The sequence below is a fragment of the Rhagoletis pomonella genome, unplaced genomic scaffold, assembly GCF_013731165.1.
Source record: "Rhagoletis pomonella isolate Grant_MI unplaced genomic scaffold, Rhpom_1.0 Rhpom_scaffold_00007, whole genome shotgun sequence".
Lineage (NCBI taxonomy): Eukaryota > Metazoa > Arthropoda > Insecta > Diptera > Tephritidae > Rhagoletis > Rhagoletis pomonella.
In genome coordinates, this window is record NW_023458561.1 from 40167276 (window position 1) to 40188857 (window position 21582).

General features: G+C 33.2%; 2 protein-coding genes across 16 annotated transcripts in view; both read right to left on the reverse strand.

Moving 5' to 3' along the window:
• Positions 1–881: 881 nt before the first annotated feature.
• Positions 882–1974, reverse strand: LOC118742825. Of its 2 annotated transcripts, none has more exons than XM_036475210.1 (4): positions 1887–1974; positions 1389–1653; positions 1223–1317; positions 882–1147 (listed from the first exon to the last, which is right to left on the reverse strand). In XM_036475210.1, exons 2-4 carry the CDS (start codon positions 1643–1645, stop codon positions 1002–1004), a joined length of 498 nt encoding a protein of 165 aa, XP_036331103.1. In that variant the 5' UTR covers positions 1646–1653; positions 1887–1974; the 3' UTR covers positions 882–1001. The 2 variants fall into 2 exon arrangements, with proteins under 2 accessions (XP_036331103.1, XP_036331105.1); XM_036475212.1 differs by having other exon boundaries at positions 1823–1899.
• Positions 1975–3558: 1584 nt separating this feature from the next.
• Positions 3559–21582, reverse strand: part of LOC118742817 — a 32794-nt gene continuing 14770 nt past the window's right edge. For 7 of the 14 annotated variants that reach the window (XM_036475187.1, XM_036475184.1, XM_036475191.1 and 4 more), the window contains 8 exons: positions 19806–19949; positions 18801–18927; positions 17652–17672; positions 15354–15685; positions 11152–11391; positions 6013–6105; positions 5617–5772; positions 3559–4695 (listed from right to left, as the gene is read on the reverse strand). In XM_036475187.1, the coding sequence (XP_036331080.1) occupies positions 4543–4695; positions 5617–5772; positions 6013–6105; positions 11152–11391; positions 15354–15685; positions 17652–17672; positions 18801–18927; positions 19806–19949 (1266 nt within the window). In that variant the 3' untranslated portion in view covers positions 3559–4542. Of the gene's footprint in view, positions 4696–5616; positions 5773–6012; positions 6106–11151; positions 11392–11902; positions 11989–15353; positions 15686–17651; positions 17673–18800; positions 18928–19805; positions 19950–21582 lie in introns of all 14 variants that reach the window. The other 7 variants (XM_036475194.1, XM_036475193.1, XM_036475197.1 and 4 more) reach the window with 4 other exon arrangements.

A 21582-nucleotide genomic window follows, 5' to 3' on the forward strand; every position in this document is an offset into this window, starting at 1 on the left:
AGCCGCATCACATTTTTACAAGCTTTAACATATTATATTTGTTGTTATTTAATTTTGGTTATTTCTTTTATAAAAATATAGTTCATTCTTTAACAAAATCCGTGTAAATCCAAGTTTCAAACTTTGTGCAATATTTAAAAAAAAAATTCAACAAACTTTCGCAAAAATTTCTAACTTTTTAAATTCGATTTCCTAAAAATATTCAGAGTATGCAGTTTTGTAGCCCATTGAATTCTAGTAGAACAAAGTTCTAGTTTCAAATGGCTAAAGATTACGGCTTAGATTTTTTTTTGTCCAGGATGTTTCGGTTTTCTTTCATATAAAAATAAATTGTGTGTATTTAAAGAATGAACTATATTTTTATAAAAAAATAAACAAAATTAAATAAGAACAAAAACAATATGTTAAAACTTGTCAAAATGTGGTGCGGCTATAATTATTTCGGCCACTGTATAGGTATATTCTGAGCAGCAACTATAAGATAATAGGATTTAAAGCACCAGCAACCAAGACTTAAGGCCTTATTATGTATCTCGAACCATAGGCCGAACGAACGATTCGTCTCCATACGGCATCGTCTGTTTGCAATTTTATTACTCTATCGATCGTCTTCGTCTCGCTTTACGGCGATTATGTGGCAATCGTTTCGGTTACGTTTAAGCCGTCTATAATGATGCCGCCGAACTAATTTTTGCAGCATTCCTCTGCAGACGAATCGCTCGAGATAGAGAATAAGGCTCTTAGTGCAAATAAGCTGAAAAAACAATTGAAAAAAGAAATATAGCAACTCAGTTGCCAGTTGCGATTTGTGTTACCATCTCAGCCACATGCCATGCAACTGAAGCTAGACGTTCAGTTATGACTTATTAAGTTAGGAGAAATATTTTTTCAAGACTTCGGAATCGTTTTGTGATTTATTTGCTCATTAGCGCCAACTTCGATATTATCTAACATGCTAGTATGAATCCCCTTTTTCGGTCATATTGCATTTTCCAACTTTTTTATAATCCACCTTTGGGATTGCCCGGATCCTTCATTATTGTATAATCATGAATGACACCGTTTAGTGAGCCTTGCTGGTGCCTAATTGGTGGAAAGAAATCCCAGCCCTCCTGTTTAGATAGTTTCTTCACAGCGCCAGCGATACCTGAAAAAATAAATATACGTATGTATGTGTTTTTATCCAGCAAGCTAACAAATAATATAAAAGTCGTAAAATTACCGAGGAAAAGTCCTGCAAGAAGACCCGAAACGTGATTTTTTCTCCACGCACCATACACTGCACCTGCGGCAAAGCCACCAATCACATAGTTTAATCTAAAATGATAGAAATATACATATTTTCAGCACACATATTCTCGTACTTATCGTACTCGTAAATCTCTTACTTATCGTCCTTGCCGCGCACATTCGTCGACACCAATGTGGCCAATGTGAATGCAGTAGCCATACCCATCGCTGGACCTGTATTGTAAGCAAAACGCGCTAAAGTTGGTAGATAGCCTTGCGGTTTGGACAACATTAGCACATCGCATGTGGACCAAGCGAGACCGGCACCAAGGGCATATTTGTTGGTGGCAACAATTTTTCCAAATGCATCCTGTCCCTCAGGGTAGTCATAGTATTGTGATTTCAGGAACGACATTGTAAATGCTTTAATAAAATCAAAATAACAAATATAATGCATTACAAATTTGTATCTGCCATTCTATATGGCCCATCCAGTGCATCGGACAGCCCTATTTTTGGTAACAGCCAAAAGCAGGATTACGGAAGTTAATTGACATTACGTTATAAGATTTACATTATTTTAAGCGCTTACATTTTTTGGCAATTTAACTTCCAAACAAACAATAAACAGTTTATTCTTAAATCGTTTTACTTACTTTTTTACGTAATTTCACTCACCAAAACAGCCCGTCTAAAGAAAAGTCAAATTTGACAACCTTACAGCTGTTTGAAAGTGGAGACTAGTGTGGCCATAGAACCAACAATGCTTGGAGAGATTCAATTAGCTATAACAGGGTGGTAGTTTTTGAAATCTTGAAAAATTGGGGTTCAGCATGCTAAAATATGAATTTGTATTTATAATATATGGGGTGTTCACAGTTCGTTCCAAATTGTGTCGGAAAATGTAGACGTCTACATTTTGAGACACTTTTAGCATCAAACTGTGAGCACCCCTTTCTAGCAGTCGTCGCAAAATCGTCTCAAAACTTTGCTGGTGTTGCCAGACATTTCTTGTTTGCGTGCATTGTTTATATGTCGCCTTTCGATTTTGTTTCTGAAAAATTGTAATTATTTAACTTAATTACCAATTCGTAATATTTGTTATTCCTTTTCCTTGATTTGTTTCTTTTCATCAAAAATTGCGCTCAAATTAAATGCAAATACGGAAAACGTGCCCAATAAATAAAAAAAATGTGATTAGTATTGCCATAATGCAACCCTGCTGCGAGGTTGCAAAATGTAGACGCGTAAAAAGCATACCTTTGAGTGTGACAAAATGTAGACGGCGTCGTTTTCCAATTTTGTATGGGAAACAACAACACCACAGATTTTACGGTTAGAAAACGTCTTAAAATGTAGACGTCTACATTTTGAGACACTATTTGGAACGAACTGTGAACACCCCAATAGCTGCAAACTTGCATAATTATTACTTTGACCATTTGTGTCACGTACGATTATTGGTTATTAGCATATTACGCATTTTATTGACCGGAATTATGCAACTCTCTGTTTCCAACATTGCCACCCAAACTGTACTTGCACACTAAGAGCTTTAAAACTGTCTCATAAATACCCTTTATGATAAATCGACATATGTATATACGTATATCTGCACATGAATTAAAGAACTATAATACTCATTTTTAATTGTTTAAAATTTAATTTTTAACTAAAAACAATATTTCTTCACTGTGCCCAGTGACTTTCCAATTATTACCAAATATTCACCACTAGCGACCAGGAGAAGGCAGGCTCTCCTCTTTGTGAAGTGTCTCTGCTTGCCGATCGGGTGGTACCATGCAAACTCCATAGCATCTTGGCACTTCTGCAACTCTGCGTATCGAGCCTTAACCGCCAAAATAAGGTAAGCGACATTTTTTTCAAAATTTTCATTTCGATGCAAAAATGCGTCTAGATGCTCTAGGAATATTTCTCCATCAAAACGAAAATTAAAAAAAAAAATGTCCCTTACGTTATTTTGGCCGTTAGGGCTCGACAGTTATTGTTTTTAGCGCATCTAAAAATATTATTTTCTACATAAATAGTACATATGTATGTACCTCTATCCGCCTAACAACATTTTGCATGGCGGTGTCTACATTATGTAGGGCGGTGCGTGTAGTCAGTAGTACTTTCGTAACATTTTCCCTAATAAAAGATATTTACCAATTAGGTATCTGCTTGATAGGCGCTCTATATCAGATTCAAAATTTGTTGATGAAACTCCTATAATTTGTGTTGGTGGGTGAGGGTATTGCAAGATACTTACTTAATTTAATGATTAACTTTATTAAACGAAATTAAAACTTCTGCAGCAAATTTGAGCTTTCCCTAATTCTATTTTATTTGGCTTTTAAACCCCAGTATTTCCAAATTTCACATATAATTGGTCTTTTATAAATATAAATATCATTGAAAATACGACAAATTACTCACTATTAGTAGTTGCATAAATACATACAAAATTTGCCAAAAAATAAAAATAAATTTCATGATGAATACGACTATAATAAATTGGCAATAGTTAGAAACTATGATTGCGACAAATTTTTGTTTTGTTGAAGACTAGATTTATTAATAATATCATTTTTGAACAACAAACACATACAGTATTTAATTAACACAATATTTATGCATTTGGTATATGGTATAAATAATTTAAATATTCAAATATTTTGGGATGTGTATTTTAAGGTTTGGAAATACGTATTCCTTGTTTGTGTTTAATGATAGTATTTGGCATACAAATTATTTTGAGCACATAGTAGATACGAGCAAATTTTTAAAATGTACAAATAACAAAACAAGAACGATAGAAAAAAATAGTATTAGAAAGAAAATGCATCCATGTAGATATTTTAGAAAGAAAAAAAACGAAGAGTGTTATCATTGTTGATAGTAGGTTTTCCATACAACGGAAGTACAAGTTCTTAAGTTTTTATACATATTTATCATAAGCGCCAAAAAATAAGGCCTTTTTACATATTACAAATTGATAAGTATTTATGTTATTTGGTTCACGACATTCATGAAAACATGTAAACAAAAATATATGCATAATTCAGTCACAATGTAAATTTATGGTTTTCAATTTCAATAAATCAGATGATATCGATACAATCTTCCACAAAATGTAGCATACTTTATGGAAATACATATTCATTTCGGATTCTTTTATTCATTTCATTGTTCGATTCGTTTCTAAAACAGCTCTCATCTCAATCAATTCATCAATGAATTCAAGAAGTCCTCGAGTTTTTCCAATTTTTTTTTATGTTATTTTATTTTTATTTTTTGATAAGATGAATTTCAATTTCCAGCATTTAACTTTGCATCGTCGCCAATTATCTCGATATCGTCTGCCAGTGGACTTTCGACTTCTGGTTTCTTTTGTTCCTCACTATTTTCATGATTTGTATCCAAATTAATTAGCGATAATGTCATTTTACTGCTAAGCACAACCTGAAGTTAAATAAAAAAAGATTTATCCTAGTAAAAGATTTTCAAAAGGTGATTAATTTTTCATAGTATACTGTAGGAAAAAGTTTATATCGCCTTAATTAATTTAATTTGCCTTATTGAATTTTATTTATTTTTTCATTTCATTTTATATTTTCAATCTTGTTTCATTTGGTTTAATTTCCTTTAATTTTTTAAGCTTTTCTTATTTTTTCATTCAACTTAGTTTTATTTAATTTTGGTTTTTTTATTTCATTCCTATTATCATTTAAATCATTTTATTTGTCTCACTTAATTTTTATTTTTTGATTTCATAATTTGTTATTTATTATTTAATATTTTGTTACTTTATTTAAATTTTTATTTTTTAATTCTTTTATATTTAATTTTATTTTGTCTTGTTTTGTTTTTAAGTTGTATTTCGTTAATTTCATTTAATTCAATTGTATTTCATTTATTTGCATGGTGTTTGATATTTTTATTTTTTCTTAATTTTGTTTTATTTTTTTCATCCTTTATGTTTATTAACTTATTTTTTATTGTGCTCTTATTTAATTTTATTACGTTTCATATTATTTATTTTTTTTATTTTGTCTTATTTTTTAATTATTTTAATTTTTTTTTGGTTATGTAATTTTATTTCATTTTTAATTATTTTATTTTGTTATTATTGTTATTTCGTTTTGAACATACATATATTTATGTTATTCATTTAATTTTTTGTGCTATTTTATTCATATTTTATTTTTTAATTCCTTTATATTTAATTTATTTTGTCTTGTTTTATTTTTAAGTAATTTTTCGTTTATTTATTTATTTCCCAGCTAGTGGATTATTAAGCTGGAGGAGTGAGATATTCCACCATGGATTTGCCCATAGTTAGTTTTGTGCTATTTTAATTAATTTTTACTTATGTTCACTTACCGCTGGCTCTTCTAGTGAGCCATTGAGCTCTTTATCGTAGACCTCCTCCGCCTTTGTTTCCGAATCGGTAACCAATATTTGTGACTCGTGTGCTAAAGCACCTTCAAGGTAGATGGATTGTGGTTCAGGCATTTCATCTTCGTCATTGTCTTTGGACTGTGTAGTAATGCGAGGAAAAATATTTGATTATTTTTATTATGAAGTTCTGCAATATTCTTATGTATAATAAAAAAACGTTTACAGTAAATGCTACGTTCTTGGAATTTTTGGGGTTTTCATGCGCATAAGTAGTTAGTTTCAAATCCAAATTATAAGTAATTTTCTTAGATATCTATTGGTGAATACATATGTATATGTATGTGAAATTAATTGCAAGTTAGCCTGGCGCACACTTACATGTTCATGGTGTGAAAAGAAAACAGGAGTTGGAGGGCGTCCCGTCCATTTTTGGCCACCCTCACAACTTGCTGTTACCTCCATTCCAAGAACCTAAATGGTGATTAAAATAGTTCAAAATAAAAATAAATAGTACTACATTCACAATTATAAACTAAAAAGTAAAATTAAAGAAATCGGTGGAAAGAGAATAAATGATTTAGGAAACAATGGCCTCATAAATAATACTAAAAATATTTAAGGGTAGTTCACTATTGTATATCTCCAACAACAAAATGAGTGCTAGATTGCTACGTGGCAACTTTACACCTAAAGTGCTACAAATAGTTAACTCCCCTAATATAATTTTTCAATGAAATATTCAAAAGCAAAGAATTGAAACAACACGAATGTAATGCTGAATTTCCACTAGGCATTAAAAAATGCCCCTACCAATTCGTTCATAAAACTAGTCATTATGTATGTTTCCACTTGGCATTTTTTAAATTAAAAAAATTTTGTTTGCATTTTTTAAATGAAATAAATTTTGAAATAATTTTTTTGCGCTGCTTCTTAATGTCAAAGTGATGTGTTTGTTGTAAACAAGGCTAATTCATATTACAACAAACACATCATATTGCCATTCAGCAGTACCGCGGCGAAAATCTAAATTCGCCACCTTGTATAAATCCGCCTTGGTTAAATATATGTACGTGGGGTACTTAATAGGACTTTAGCTAATAGCTGAAACACAATGCCGGCGAACGGCAAACTTCGCCGCATTGGGCGATCCTGTCACCCACCATTCACCCAGCTATTTCCCCTACTTACACAGAATTAGACCGGTAGCGAAAACAGCTGATATCATTTCGTCGCATTTTTTATTTGGGTGACCATATTTAGAAAAAGCTAAACCATGTTTAGAAATGATGAAATGATGACAAATATAAATATAAAACGGTGCAGAATTATTATAACATATTTTATTTTAAGGCAGATTTAACGAATCGATCGCTGCTTTTTCAACCAACAAAAATAAATCGTGTTATTTGTGTTTTTCTTCTAAAACTTTAAAAGAAATCAAGTAAGAAAGTCTAAGTTCGGGCGGAGCCGAACATTAAATACCCGGCGCAAGTATTAAATATATGTTTTCCACCTTTCCGAAAGCTACCGTTACATGATAAGCCAGGGTGTATAAATTTTAAGTAAATTAGCGTCCTTAAATTTCGAAATATTAAAATTTCAAGCATTTCTGAAATTTACAGTTATATGAAAAGTGCCATAATTTTAGTCCGATTTCAACAATTTTCAACGGTTTGCTTTTATGTGGCAAGCACAATAACCGCACCGAGTTTGGTACAAATTGGTAGAACGGTTACCAAGATACATATAGTATGTGATCATAAGTGGGCGGTGCCACGCCCATTTTCCAAAATTTTATCACAGACTTATTTCTTTGTTAAGAATTGTTGCAACCATCAATTTTGAATAAATTAGCTTCAATATTTACGGATTTATCGAGGATTTCGTATTTTTCTAAATTACCGTTATATGGGATGTGAGCGTGGTTATTGTCCGATTTTTTAAATTTTCGGCCATTTAATATGCTGTACCAGGACCAACAACTGTGCCAAGTTTGGAAGAAATTGGTGCAGCGGTTACCAAGATATACACATGTAACCATAAGTGGGCGTGGCTACGCCCATTTGGCAAAATGTTTTAATATTCTTATTTTTCGTCTAAAACTCATTGTAAATATCAATTTTTAGTGAATTATCTTTAGTAGTTACTAAAATATCGCACTTTTCGTATTTCTGAAAATTACCGTTATATGGGAGGTAGGCGTGGTTATTGTCCGATTTCGCCCATTTTCAATACCATCCGTCCTACGCCGTCCAAACGAAGTCTACGTACCAAGTTTCGTTAAGATATCTCAGTTTTTACTCGAGTTATCGTGTGCACAGACAGACGGACGGACGGACAGACAGTCACCGCTTAATCGATTTCTCTTTTCATTCTGATCATTTATGTATACATTTGTCTATATCTATCTCGATTCGAACAAAGTTATAATACCCTTGTGCACAAGTGCGCTCGGGTATAAAAAACCATACGGCCACCTTTGGCATTTACTGCCATTATCGCCCCGCAGAGCGATAGACCACGAAACGACGCCGAACGAAATTCGTATTTTGCTTTGGCTGTTTTCAATTTCATATGCCTTCGGGAGAAAACTTCATTAAAAAAGGACCACAATAGGAAAAATGGGACTAATTTGTTTCGCATTTCATTAACATACAAGCAATGCTTGCAATATTTTATTTAACAAAACATGTTCATCCAAACAAAAAGTTCTTCAATTCAAATTACACATAAAACAAAATTAACATACAATTTACCACATACGGGCACATACGTCAATTTTATACACACATTTATATTACATTTATACATTTATTACATTTATATATATATTTAATATATTATATTACATTTACATTTATATTATTATCACTCCATACAAAAAAATCTGGCATTGTTTTTCCATCAGAACTATATTTTTAGACTTCCACCAAAATATTTCGAGGAAATATTTAGAGCTGAACCGATTAGAAAATATCATCAAAAATCTCATTACTTTGATTCCGCTGATAAAATGTTTAAACATTTTTATGCAGCCTTTTTAAGCTTAACCTCTTCTATCTGATGAGATTTTTTGGAAAACATTTTTTTAATAATTTTATTTATGAAAAATTCGATTTTTGGGTAAATATTTTAAAATCGGTACAGCTCACGTAAATCTTAATGCTTTTCCAAATTTGTTTGGCGGAAGGTTTAAAGGGCTTTATAAAATGACATTTTCATAATTTTTTTAGTTTATAAACCTTTTTTAAAGCTACATTATTTTTTATGAATAAGGCCATTAAAATTTAATAAAACACGCAATTTCTTTTGGCAAGGCACTCTAATGTATGTATGTATATATGTATGTAGATATCAATGTAATACATATGTAATTACCTGACTTGATAAATTATTATTGCATATACTAAACAGTATCATATGAAATTGACAATTTCTGACTATCATCGATCTAACTGGTGATTCTATTGCAAACCCAGTAGTGTGTTCTACTAACCGCACAAAGTGTTTTGGACAACATTATACTTGTGGTTGATTGAACTGAACTCTTACTTGTTTCGTAGTTTAGTTTTAATAAGAGATAGTTCGAAAAGTTTAAGTTGTCAACCGCGTTGTCAAAGAACCAAATCTTTCACTGTATGCGAAAATACTGTTTTACTGTCATGATGAAATACTAAAAACTTTTTGTATCATAATCGGAATCATTTTCATAAAAGGGATCCAATCTTAATTAAAGGGACCAGCGGACCAAACGATAAAAAATAACAATTTTTGGTCCAATTGGGTCAAAGTGGCAACCGTGATGCCTGTGTGTGTTCTAATTTTGACAGCGCGAATTTCGGCGTGGGTACTTCGCCGTTCGCTAGCGTAGTGTTTCCACCTTAAGAAAAAAAAAACAATTTTTTACGTAAACATGGTATTACACAGGCCAACAAAAATGGAAAAATGGTGCGGCAAATGTTAAAACTGCGTTTGGTAGACTTTTGCAATATTTTAGATTCAATGCAATATTTTAGAAGCTCTAGCATAGAGGCAAAAGGTGATAGAATCCACTTAAGCTTAAATTAAAGCCAGAACTCCGCCGCCAAAGTAGGGTATAACAAGGTGTTCCAGTTGGTCAAAAGGACTGCCGTATAAACACTCAACGATCCATGTCCTAGCTCACAGTCAGCGTAATGAGAATGCTCACCCCACTCCAAAGGAAAGGTGGTCGCCGACGAATTGGCGAGGGAAAACTAATCGTCAGTAATTTTTGGGCCGAAACCATTTAGCGGTCTCAGTTGTCCTCCTTCGAAACTTGTAATTTCCGAATAGGTAAACTCAGAGCGCAGTCAGTACTGGCGAGCAGTAGGGGCCTTATGCAGACAAGCCCCATTTTCATATCCTTTCGTTATGAGGGACATACTAACGTACATCTTTTGAACAGAGCCAACATAAGGTTTCTCACGGGTACCTAACCGATGATTATCAATCACGCTCCCGCAACGGATTGGTTTGACACCCATATCATAGAAATACAAACTATTTTCGATGTCTTTAGGTTTTTCTGAGGTGGTTGTCTATAGTAAAAAGTGTGAAAGCGCTTTAAAATTAAAAATATGATTTGTGTTAATATTGAAATCTTTGAGTAATATCAGAGGCCAATTTTTACGTTGGTACACCTCTTAATTTGTATACTGAAAATCTATAGCTAACTTCCGAGAGTTAAAATTCCGCAAGCACTGGACTCGATCCGTCGTCTGAGTAATATACGGGGGCAATTTAATAAGTCAGTGACTCCCGAGCAGTAACTTTAAATGCAACACTGCTCCTGTCAACTGCCGGGGCTGGACTCTGTAAATGTGAGAAAATGCAGTGTACACCGAGTGCGAAACTCAAAACCAAAAACTCACCGAATATAATGCTGTGAGTTTTTCGGATGAGAAGTGTACACAATTTTGACAGTTAAAACTCCTCATTCTCACACTTCATGAATCGCAAAATGAAGAGTATACACAATTTTCAGTGTACACTTGCAAACTCACAGTTACAGAATCGTGCGCCTAGAAAATATTGAGGAAGTTGTGTCTGATAGCCATCGAAAACAGACAACGTTGTGCATATGGAAAAAACTGAATTTCGTGTGGTGATTAAGCATTAGTTTTGAGTAATAAAACCATTACAAAAACCAAGGTAAGGCTAAAAAATGGTTTACTGAGTTCCGTTGTGGTCGTACCAGAACAAGAGGTCGTCACGCCAGAAATCGTCGGCAAAATCCATGGAATGATATTGGGCCATCGGGGGAATGAAATTGCATGAGTTAGCTGAGGCTGCAGGCGAGTGGGTGCAACACATTTTACATGCATATTTAGACATGAAAAAGATATCTGCACGATGGATGTCTTTTCATTTTGAGCATTATATATTTATATTTGTATCGATCCCTCTGGGCTGTTACAAACAACCGATATGCGAACAAATTTATAATAGGTACCCTTGTGCACAAATGCGCTCGCATATAAAAATGACGGAACTTACCGCCACTGATCGATCGGCACTGCCCTCCCGTTTCTTTCGTTGTTGGATATTTTTTTCGTCTACATCATCTATGGGTTTGCTCGTAGAACTCTGCACTTTGCTAGATGGGGTTTCAATTTTCACTGCATTTTCTTCGTTCTTTATGGTGTCTTTGCTACCCTCGTGCTCATGTTCATGCTCAGATTTTGTATGCCCATTGGAAATGTCTCCAAAGTTCGATGTCGAGTTTTCGCTTGATGTCTGCATTGAAAAATAAGACGAGGGTTGGAAGAAACAACAAAATTAAATATAATTTACAGAATACATTTTGCATTTATTATAGTTGTTATTTTGTTTTTTTTTTTTAACATAAACAGGCTTAACTCTGCGAGCATGCCATGGGCATTAGTGAAAAGGTTTAGAGAATGTTAGTGAAAAAAATGTATAGCCTTGAAAAACTACATGCGGATTGCTCACTATTTTTTAAATTTTTGTAAGATAAATCAAAAAGTGGTAAATAAGTAAAAATTACTAGGGACACTCACACACACAAATTTTGTAGTTAGTATTAAGTAAGTAAGAAGAAAATTAAAAACATTTAATCAAGTCAAATTTTGAATTTAACAAAAAAAAAAACACAAATAAAAATTTAGATCACGTAGGCACTTGTACGCTTACGATCGTAAGATTTCAGTACGAATTCGAGCGAAAAACGACAGTGAAATATACATACATATGTATACCTATAAGTGCATATGTGGGCATGGCTAACCTTAGGTGAATCGGAAGTCGCTTTGTTCTCTCGTAATTTTATTTGCTCATCAGCAGCATCAATTAGACCTTGAATGGCTGTCACAACTACTCGTTTCGTTTCGGTTTCGGTTTCGATTTCGATTTGGTTCGGTTTAATTCGATTTTTAGATTTTTTTTTCAAATTTCAGTTTTTGGTTTATAATTTTAATAGGGGTTCGTTCGTACACGCACACAATATGGAATAAATAATGGAGAAGAATGTTATACGAATGTTTAAACTTTTTTTTGTTTTTTTTTTTTCTTTTCAGAAGAGAACTGTACTTATATTATTTATGCTAATAGTAATGTTTATGTATAAAAGTTGCAAATATTTAAATGGTTTATGGTGAGAAGCGATGATACTTTGTTCGCAAATGCGCTAACATACCAAAAAATAGAGATAGTAATATCAAATAGATTATAGGAGAATTTCGAAAACAAATTAGACTCAAATGCAGAAATCATTTAAAATATGTCCTCTTCTTGATTTTTTGTAGCTGTATTTTTTTAACTGCACTAAACTACGAAATTAGATATTTTTGTGTACTTCATTACATTAAGTGATTATTAAGTATATGTATTGTTTAGAAAATTACAAGTTAGTAGTTATATTTGAAACATGCATTTGCAAAAGTTATTTGTGTGATTCATGCCTTCGTGTTACGTGGAAATTTGGAAATAGGCGGCGAAAGTAATAACTTTACGGAATAAGACGAGGCGAGACGAAAGGTGACGAGATGGGATCAGTCGTAGCGAAAGGATTTGCAAAGTTAAAAGAACCTGAACTGTGAGAGAAGAGAATTCACAAGGTAAATGTGTAAATGCAAAAATCGACTAAAATCAGTCATCAAATCAATATAATTCATGCCATTTCTAGTGACTGGTATCGTTGCAGCGTGGTTGCTTATACATTTGTGGGGAACTTTTGGGGTATATGGCATATAGTTTTGGAGGATTTATGCATTAAGATTAAAATAAGACTTCTATATATACTTAGTTTGGTGAAGTGACTTGAAGGCGCTAAAGTTGAGACTTAGTTTAAGACGATTTTTGTATGTTTTAATTTTTTGTTGTTGTGAACGGTCTAATGTGCTTTTCGCTTTATAAATTGTATGGCGATCATCTTGTAACGAACGTAAATACCAATAATAACGGTGATAATAAAAAAAGATACAACATTTTAAATTAAATTTGCAGTTTGTAACAAAAGTCTGGTAAATCAAATAAAAAAAGGATTTTACACGAATTTTATGAGTGCAGCTAACTACAAATTGTTGTTTAAAATAAAATAATTTTGATATTTACAGCCAGAATTTTTTTTTGTTCTTTTTTTTTTATATTCGTATGTAATTGTGGAGATATTTGTAAATTTGGCAAAAGTAAAATAATTGCTGAAGTCGCTTTTTTACTCCTTAATACTTGGAATTTAAATATGGTCAATCTAGTTGGCTGCTTATATATACATACCTCAATTTTCTTGTTTTCTTTTTAATTTAAAACTAAACAATGCTAATCTAAGCTTGGCAAGTTCAAAATTGGAACTGTTGTCACAGCTCAAAATTTACTTAGTTTGGGCTTTTGTTTACAGTCTAAGATCCGACAAAGGCGCGCCCTTCACCCATCTGTTTAATGGATGAAATCGTTTTTATATGAAATTTAACGTGTTAATAAATATTTTGCGAGTGGGTTGGCTAAAATAAATCCTGGCCAGGATATTTTTAATTAAATATTCCAATTTTTTTTTTATTCTTTAATTCTGTACTCATTTGTTTATTGAAAAAATTGTATACCAATTGAAAGTATTAAGCCTATAAAATTATATTTCCTGATTTCAACTCCTCGTTTGTTGAAACCCTTTTAACACCCATAGGTACCTTCAGGGAATTGTAAAGGTGGTAATATGAAGACGCCAGTTCAAGAGAATGCGAGTTTGGTTCAAAAAGTCCCATCAAAATGACTCCAGGAGTTGCTTCGAGGCATTGGCCGCGTAAATTCTGGCACTGTCCTGCTGCAGATGGACGCTCTCTGTCAATATGCCACAATCTCCATCATCATAATTAAAGATCAAAAATGGAATTATTCCATTCACAACGAAATTGCGGATGACTGCGCGGATTTCTTACTTGGCGGGAGATCGGGTCGACACTTTTCGCGAGTCACGGCTACACAGAAGTGTACATATCGACAAAAAATTCCCTACCTCCTGGACGTGCCTCGTAGACTTTATAATCTGACGTACCGCCAATTGGAGCCACTAGTTTTAGAACTTGTGATGTAGTAAATTAAAGACAAAATTTTGTAGAATTTTAAAATGTAGTTTTTTGGTTCGCAAGGACGAATAGGTATGGAAAATGCCCTTATAATAATTTTTTATTTGCCAAATTAATTAATTAGAAATTAGAGGCTGAGGTGGTGCATACATACAATATTAACCTTAAAACAACGGCGCACAACGTAGGGCTTTTCCAGCCTACGTGCCCCGTGCTCTGCGCGGGGCAGCCATTCTAACCTTAAGATATATTTATACCCGAGCACACTTGTGCACAAGAGTATTATAACTTTGTTCACATAACGGTTGTTTGTAACAGACAAAGAAGGAATCGAGATAGATATAGACAAATGTATGCATAAATGATCAGAATGACAAAAGAAATCGATTAAGCGGTGACTGTCAGTCCGTCCCCCCCGTCTGTGCACACGATAACTCGAGTAAAAATTGAGATATCTTAACGAAACTTGGTACTTCTTCTCAGCGTAGGACGGATGGTATTGAAAATGAGCAAAAGCGGAGAAACACGAAATCTTCGCTTTCACTTTCATTTGGTATCCATATTGTTCAGCTTGGACAAAGATTTTAAAAATATTAAAAAAAAAAATTGACGTCAGGGAGGGAAATTTAAAATGCAGTTCTACTATTTATTTGGCCCTAGAAATTTTTTGGGTTTTGTAGCACGGTGTAGTAAGTAAAGTTACAAAATTTTTAAATTTTCTGCTAACCTCGTTTTTATGAGGTTTTTTCTTTTACCTTTTGTTGGGGAAGTCCAGTCGTGGACGCGTTTAAGCTAGCTATCTAATTTGAGTTGAGTGAAAACAAAAGACTTAAGCAACGAACCGGATTTTAAGATAATTGTGAAAATTCAAAGTACAATAAATTTTCATTATTTTTAATAAAAAAAAACAATGTTGCTTTATCTTAAAATTCGCGCCTAAATACTACTACATATTTATTTATATTTTCTTCCGACTCAACTTCAGCAATTATTTTACCTTTCTTCAACTTTCTTGAACTATAAAGTCGTATGTACTTATACTGCCTAATAATTTCATGTATAAATTGTATGTACGCTAAACATGTGGAGAACTCTTAATGTATGAAAGTTAACTTTTTTGATTCTATATTTTTTAAATTAATTTGGGTGCGTCTATCTAACCTTAGCTTCATATTGGTCTGAGTTCATTTCAGCAATTAGTTTAGCCATCGCCTTTTCGGTATCCTCAAGCTTTTTGCGCAACTTCTCAATTTCCATTAATTGTTCGGTTTCCTTGTTGAATCCGGCCGCCAAGATACCACCGCCATAAACACCAACACCACTACCGCAAGTGGCTGGAGTACCATGACTGTGTTGTTTCAGTTGCGATGAGAGAATAGAAGCTGCGGTGGCAGTTGCCAAACTGGCATTGTAAAGTTCGCTGCCATTTCCAGCACCACCACCGCCGCCGCCAACGCCACCACCACTGCTGATGTGTTCGCGCAGTCTCGGGCCTAGAATGTTATTGGTTTTGGTATTTGGTTTCAGTTGGATAATACACAACAACACAATAAGAGAACAACAACACTATAGATTTTAGTAATCGCTTCTTCATCAAGTTTTTGTTAATTTGTAAAATGAAAAATATGCACATTAATGTATAAAACCATACATACATATATGTACCTATATATGTACATGAGGGTGGTCCTTAAATATAGGAAGCAAATTTTTACATCAGATTTCCTAAGCCTTAGCCGCGTGGAGTGGCGCACAGGGGCCAAAGTTCAGATTATCCTATGAAGACGTCTTAACCGACTCCAATCGGGACCAAAATTTATATGTGATATCTTCAACTTCGGTAGTGTCGATTTTGGGTATTAAATGATTTTTTTTTTAACCTTTAAAGTCTCCATAGAGGCATCTGGCCTTTGACCCCTTTGCGACACGCTTTAATCGACTCCAATCGGGACCAAAATTTAAAAGCTTCGACTATAGTAGTGTCGGTTTTGGGTACTAGATAAAAAAAAAAAATTATTTTCATTTTTTGAGTCTCTATAGAGGAATCTGAACTTTGGCCACTGTGCGACACGTCTTAACCGTCTCCAATCAGGATCAAAAATTTATAGGTGATACCTGTGGCTGTGATATTACCGATTGAGCGGGTGAGACGGAACAAAATCGTTAATTTGATTTTTTAAGGACCACCTTAATATACATATGTATATGCAAGCATACAAAAAATGTGGTAAAATAATATACAAGAGTGTTAAACACGTAAAAGATGTAAGAACAGTGCCGACAACTTGACTAGCGCACCTTTTCGATCCTCAATACTGACAGTTTTCCTTTTGTTGTTTTTTTTTAATATTCACAAATTTTTTATAAAAATATGGCATATTCATTAACAAAAACCATGTAAATCAGATTTTAAAACATAATAATAATAATATTATTATTAAAATGGCTTGGTCGGGTTCGAACCCATCTCCTGCGGAATGGTAGCGCGCACTGCTAACCACTACACCACAGCGGTCGCTAAACATAATACAAGATTAATAATAATTTAACAAATTTTCATCATAATTTCAAACTTTTTAGAATCTCTTGAGTATGCAGTTTCGTTGCCCATCAAATTCCTATAAGCCCTAAAAAAAGCGTAATTTTTTTAAACATTTTTTTGTTGAAGGTGTTACGCATTTTCTTCCATACAAAGTATGTTTGCCGATTTTTTTATATGGCAAGAAAAATATATCAAAAATCAACACAAATTTTTAGAAACTTGAGGCTTCTTATACTAAAATTTAAGGGGCTATAGGAGTTTGAAATTTTTTGGATTATAATGGGTTTTGTATAAAGCTCGGATATACAAACAAACATGACTTTGAACAAAAGGAAAACTATCAATAAGGAGGATAAAAAGGGCGTGCCAATCAAGTGGCCATCACTGTGTACGAATATATGGCAAAAGAAAGGATTTTTTTTTATTATTATTATTATAGGTGACGTATGCTGGTAATAAGTGTATTTGTGTGCAAATATGTACTTATGTATATTTATTACTTCACAACAACAATAGTTACTGTTAAGAGTAGGTTTAAAATGCAGTTGATAAACGTGTATGGAACAAATTAAAATATTTATGCAATATTCTGTTGGTCCAAAATTACCAATTAGACTATTTGTAGAAATGGAAAATTTCCTTAGGGTTCTTTAGTTTTATAAAAATGTAATATGAGAAAAATTAAATAAAAATCAAATGATCACCAAACTCTGTTCTTATATATATGCAGTCAAAAAAAAGTAGGACATATTTTAAAATGACTATAACAAAAAATTGTAGCAAAAATATTATGTAGCTTCAAGTAATGTATATTTGTATTATGTGTGTTTGCTAGGAGATTTAACTGTACTTATGTTTAGTTTCGGAACCTTTCAAAAGCACTTGTTCACTTTATGAAATAAAAAACGTCTGCTTACTTGCTTGATGTTCTCTCCACCCTGAATTTTCAGTGTGCATGAGAAGAAAATGAAAGAAAATACGGATACAAAATGTTTTAAGTTTGTGTTCGAAATGAATGTCGGACAACTTAGTTAATGATAGGACCAGTTACAATAGTTCGAAGTAGTAACTGTGAATCAATTATCTGAGCGCAAAAAAACAAAAACGATTTCGCAGATCTGTGGGTATCCACAATAAAATGGCACTTTAAACTTCAGAAACAACAAAACTTAAAACTCGAAATTATTTTTCATAGGAATTATGCCAATTCATTAAAAGTTTGGAGGCTTTTTCAGTTTACGTAAATTCAATTAATGTAATATAGAAAAATATGAGTTATAAAAAAACATTGCATCTATGGCTAGTTTCAAGATGAAGGGATGTGACGGAAAAAATTTTATAGATTTTTTTATGAAAAAATTCTTATTTACCTAATTACTATGACGATTATTTTCTACTAAGTTAAGAATCCGGCTATGAGAAAATCTCAAGAAATATTTATCATTGCAGAAAATTTCTTGAGAGCTGCAAACTAATATAATAGATTTATGTAGAAGAAAATTACGCTCTCCTGTTTTACACGTTATTTTTTGTATGCTTTTTTGAAAGCTGGGCACTATGCTGAAAGTCGGAAAGAACACTACTTGTCTAATTTTTAAATCTTTAAAATTTGTCAAATACATGTTTTGAATAGTTAAAAAGAATATTTGTTGATTTCATATGGCAAAGCGACATAAGAACCACCATGGCCGAACTAAAGCTCGTCATTCCGTAGATTCCGAGGTCGAAGGCAGCTCAACCCAGTTTTTATTTTTAATTATTTTTAAGTTACGTAATCTAATAAATAGTAAGCCGATTTTTTTATTTGTTTCATTATTAAAATTATCTCTCTAATATAGCAGTTATGTCTTCTTGAAGATAAACCATAAAGATGAGATGCTTTTTGTTCTTAAATATTCAAATAGTATCACTTGACCCTAGCTCTAATTGTTGGTGTTATTTTGGTTGCGTATTTTCCGTGCTTAAATAATATCATTTTTTTTGTATTTCGTTCAGTTCAATAAACCTAAGCACCTATGTATGCATTTTAAAATAGCTAATTATGAATACTACAATGTATGACTTACCTAACTTAGAGCCATTGAGTTCCTCAACATGTCTGCCATTTTCTTGACCAAACACTTCCTTTCTGAAATTGGGATCACTTGGTGTAGGTCCATAAGGCGCATTCGGTACAGGCTTCTTGAAAACTATCTGTAAAATTAAAATATACAATTTATTTTTAATGAAATTACGTGTATTCTTACATAAATGACTTTGTGACAAGGACTGGGTGACTCAGTGAATTTTCGCGAATTGACTCAATGACTCAAGCTCTCAATGCTGCCGTATAGAGCTGATGAGCGACTTTCATCGCTCGGCAGAACGATTGCAAAATAGTGCGCTATTAGGTATGTACATATATATGTACTTAGTAGATATCAATGCTAGTCACTGTTGTAGCAGAAAAGTTACATGGGGCACTTGAACGAATTGCAAATTTTGACAGCGAAACATTTAGTAAAGTTGCATTTATGTTTGCTTGCTTCGCTTAAATGCCTGGCGAACATATATATAGCTGAACTGAAGTGTAGTGAGTGGCCTTATTCATGAAAAATTGAGTAGAGCTAAAGGGCTTTATAAAGTTACATTTTCATACAAATTTTCGATTTATAAAGTCTACTCAACTTTTTATGAATTTGGGTGTAATTATTGAGCTACGGATTCACTTTGCTTTTCAAAATATGTGTTTTAGCGTGTGTTGCACTTCGCTCAGAGCTGAGTTACCCAGTACTACTTAATAAGATTCGTTTCATTCTTCAGGTTTCGTAACAGCAAGTACTTAGTACGAATTAAAGCGTTATATAAAAGGGGTAATAGACTGACTTTTTTAATGCATATCAAACCAAGTACATATTAAGGTATGACAGCTTCTAAAGCGAATTAGACCATATGCACTAGATTGTGATTCTTATTAGTTTTCATGAATTGGATATAAAACTACAAAAGAAAATACAAATAATTGGCTGTTCTTAATGCAATCGGAGAGTTTCGGTACTGGATCATTAATTTTACATCATGGTGATTATTACCTTCATAATAGTGTATCCAAAGAAGACAACGATGCCAATGGTATAAAGGGGCATTAAAAAGCCCACACTACCCCCACCGCGAGGCTGAGGTTGATGCATAGAGCCGGCTCCCATGGGTGGACGCATGCCGGGTATAGGTCCAGGCTGTCGAAGAAAGAAATTTATATATTTTGGTTTTAATTTAATAGATATATTAATAAAAGTAGAGAATATACATAAGTATAAATACAGATTATAGAAATGCAAACAAATATCTTTTAAGAAATGTATGAATTCGATGTGATCATTTACACATGTATGTGCATTAGGGTGGTCCAAAAATGCATGTCCAAAAACTATAAAGTTCGGAAATTTAATGTTCTCAGGACTGTTCTATACCGAAAAAATATACCATCTATTTACAATACGCCAAATATTGGCGTTCTGCCTTCTAGGAATTAGATAAAGGTCAAAACGAAGTACATATCTAATGCCGTCAGACAAACAGTCAAAGCATAGGCGTCTCGATACCCACGCGACTGTTGACAGTTACAAATTTGCAAAAGTAGAGGACTTCGTTTATTTAGGAACGAGCATTAACACCAATAATAAGGTCAGCATCGAAATCCAAAGCAGAATCACTCTTGCCAACAAATGCTACTTTGGACCAGTGATGCCAGATTGTGCGTAATTTCCCTATTTTAGAGATATTTTGCAACAAACATTTTTAAAAGGAAAAAAGGGACATTTTAAATAAAAGAGGGATTTTCATTTAACACAATTAGCGATGCATAATTGATCAAAATTCAAAAATATTCGAAACTTACGAAATCAATCGTTCTGAAGATGTGATGTGGGGTAAAATTGTGTATAAGTAATGAATAAGGACAATTTTGAAAATTTTCCCACGTTAACCAATTTAGGCGTTGAGTAAGAAAGAATATTTTTTTGAATTCTTTGGGAATTTTGTGGATTAAATTTTTAAGATTTAAGGATTTTTTCCCAATTGTCATTGGTAATTTAGCAATGAATGTCTGGCATCACTGCTTTGACTGTCGTACAAAAATCACACTTTATAAATCACTCATCATGCCCGCGCTGGTATATGGAGAGAAAGATTTACGGGATTTTGTGCGTTGGCGAAGGCAAATAGACGATTTAGGGATGAGATGTATGAGCTTTACAACTATATAGACATAGTCCGGCAAATTAAAATACAGCGGCTACGCAGGCTTGGTCAAGTCGTATAAATGGAGAGAATGGCTCCAGCTCTGAAAGTATTCAACGCGGGTCGCGATGCTGGTAACAAAGGAAGAGGAAGGCCCCTTTGTGTCGGAAAGATCACCTGGAGAAGGACTTGGCTTCACTTAATATTTCCAATTGGCGTCAGTTGGCACAGAGGAGAAACGACTGGCGTGCTCTGTTGGACTCGACCAAAATAAGATACAATTTAAAATATTTCTCAGAACTAAGCCACGTCAAATTTTAGTTTCACATAAAAAATTACGACAATTTTGCTATCTTTATATATTTTTTTGGTAGGAAAATTTGTATGGACATGTAATTCAAAAGCAATTATATTTTCAAAACAAATGAAAATTGCATCGCTAACGGCCAAGCAACTATGCATACATATGTACACACATAGATACTTAAGTACACTTAGGTATCTTTTTACGCGGTTTTTTCATGCGGATTTGAATTTATGCGGTTTTTTCAAACCATGTTTTCGCTGTAGCGATTTTGCTTTTTTGACAGTTCTTATTACTTTCTTTAATGTGTAAGAGACAAATAATAA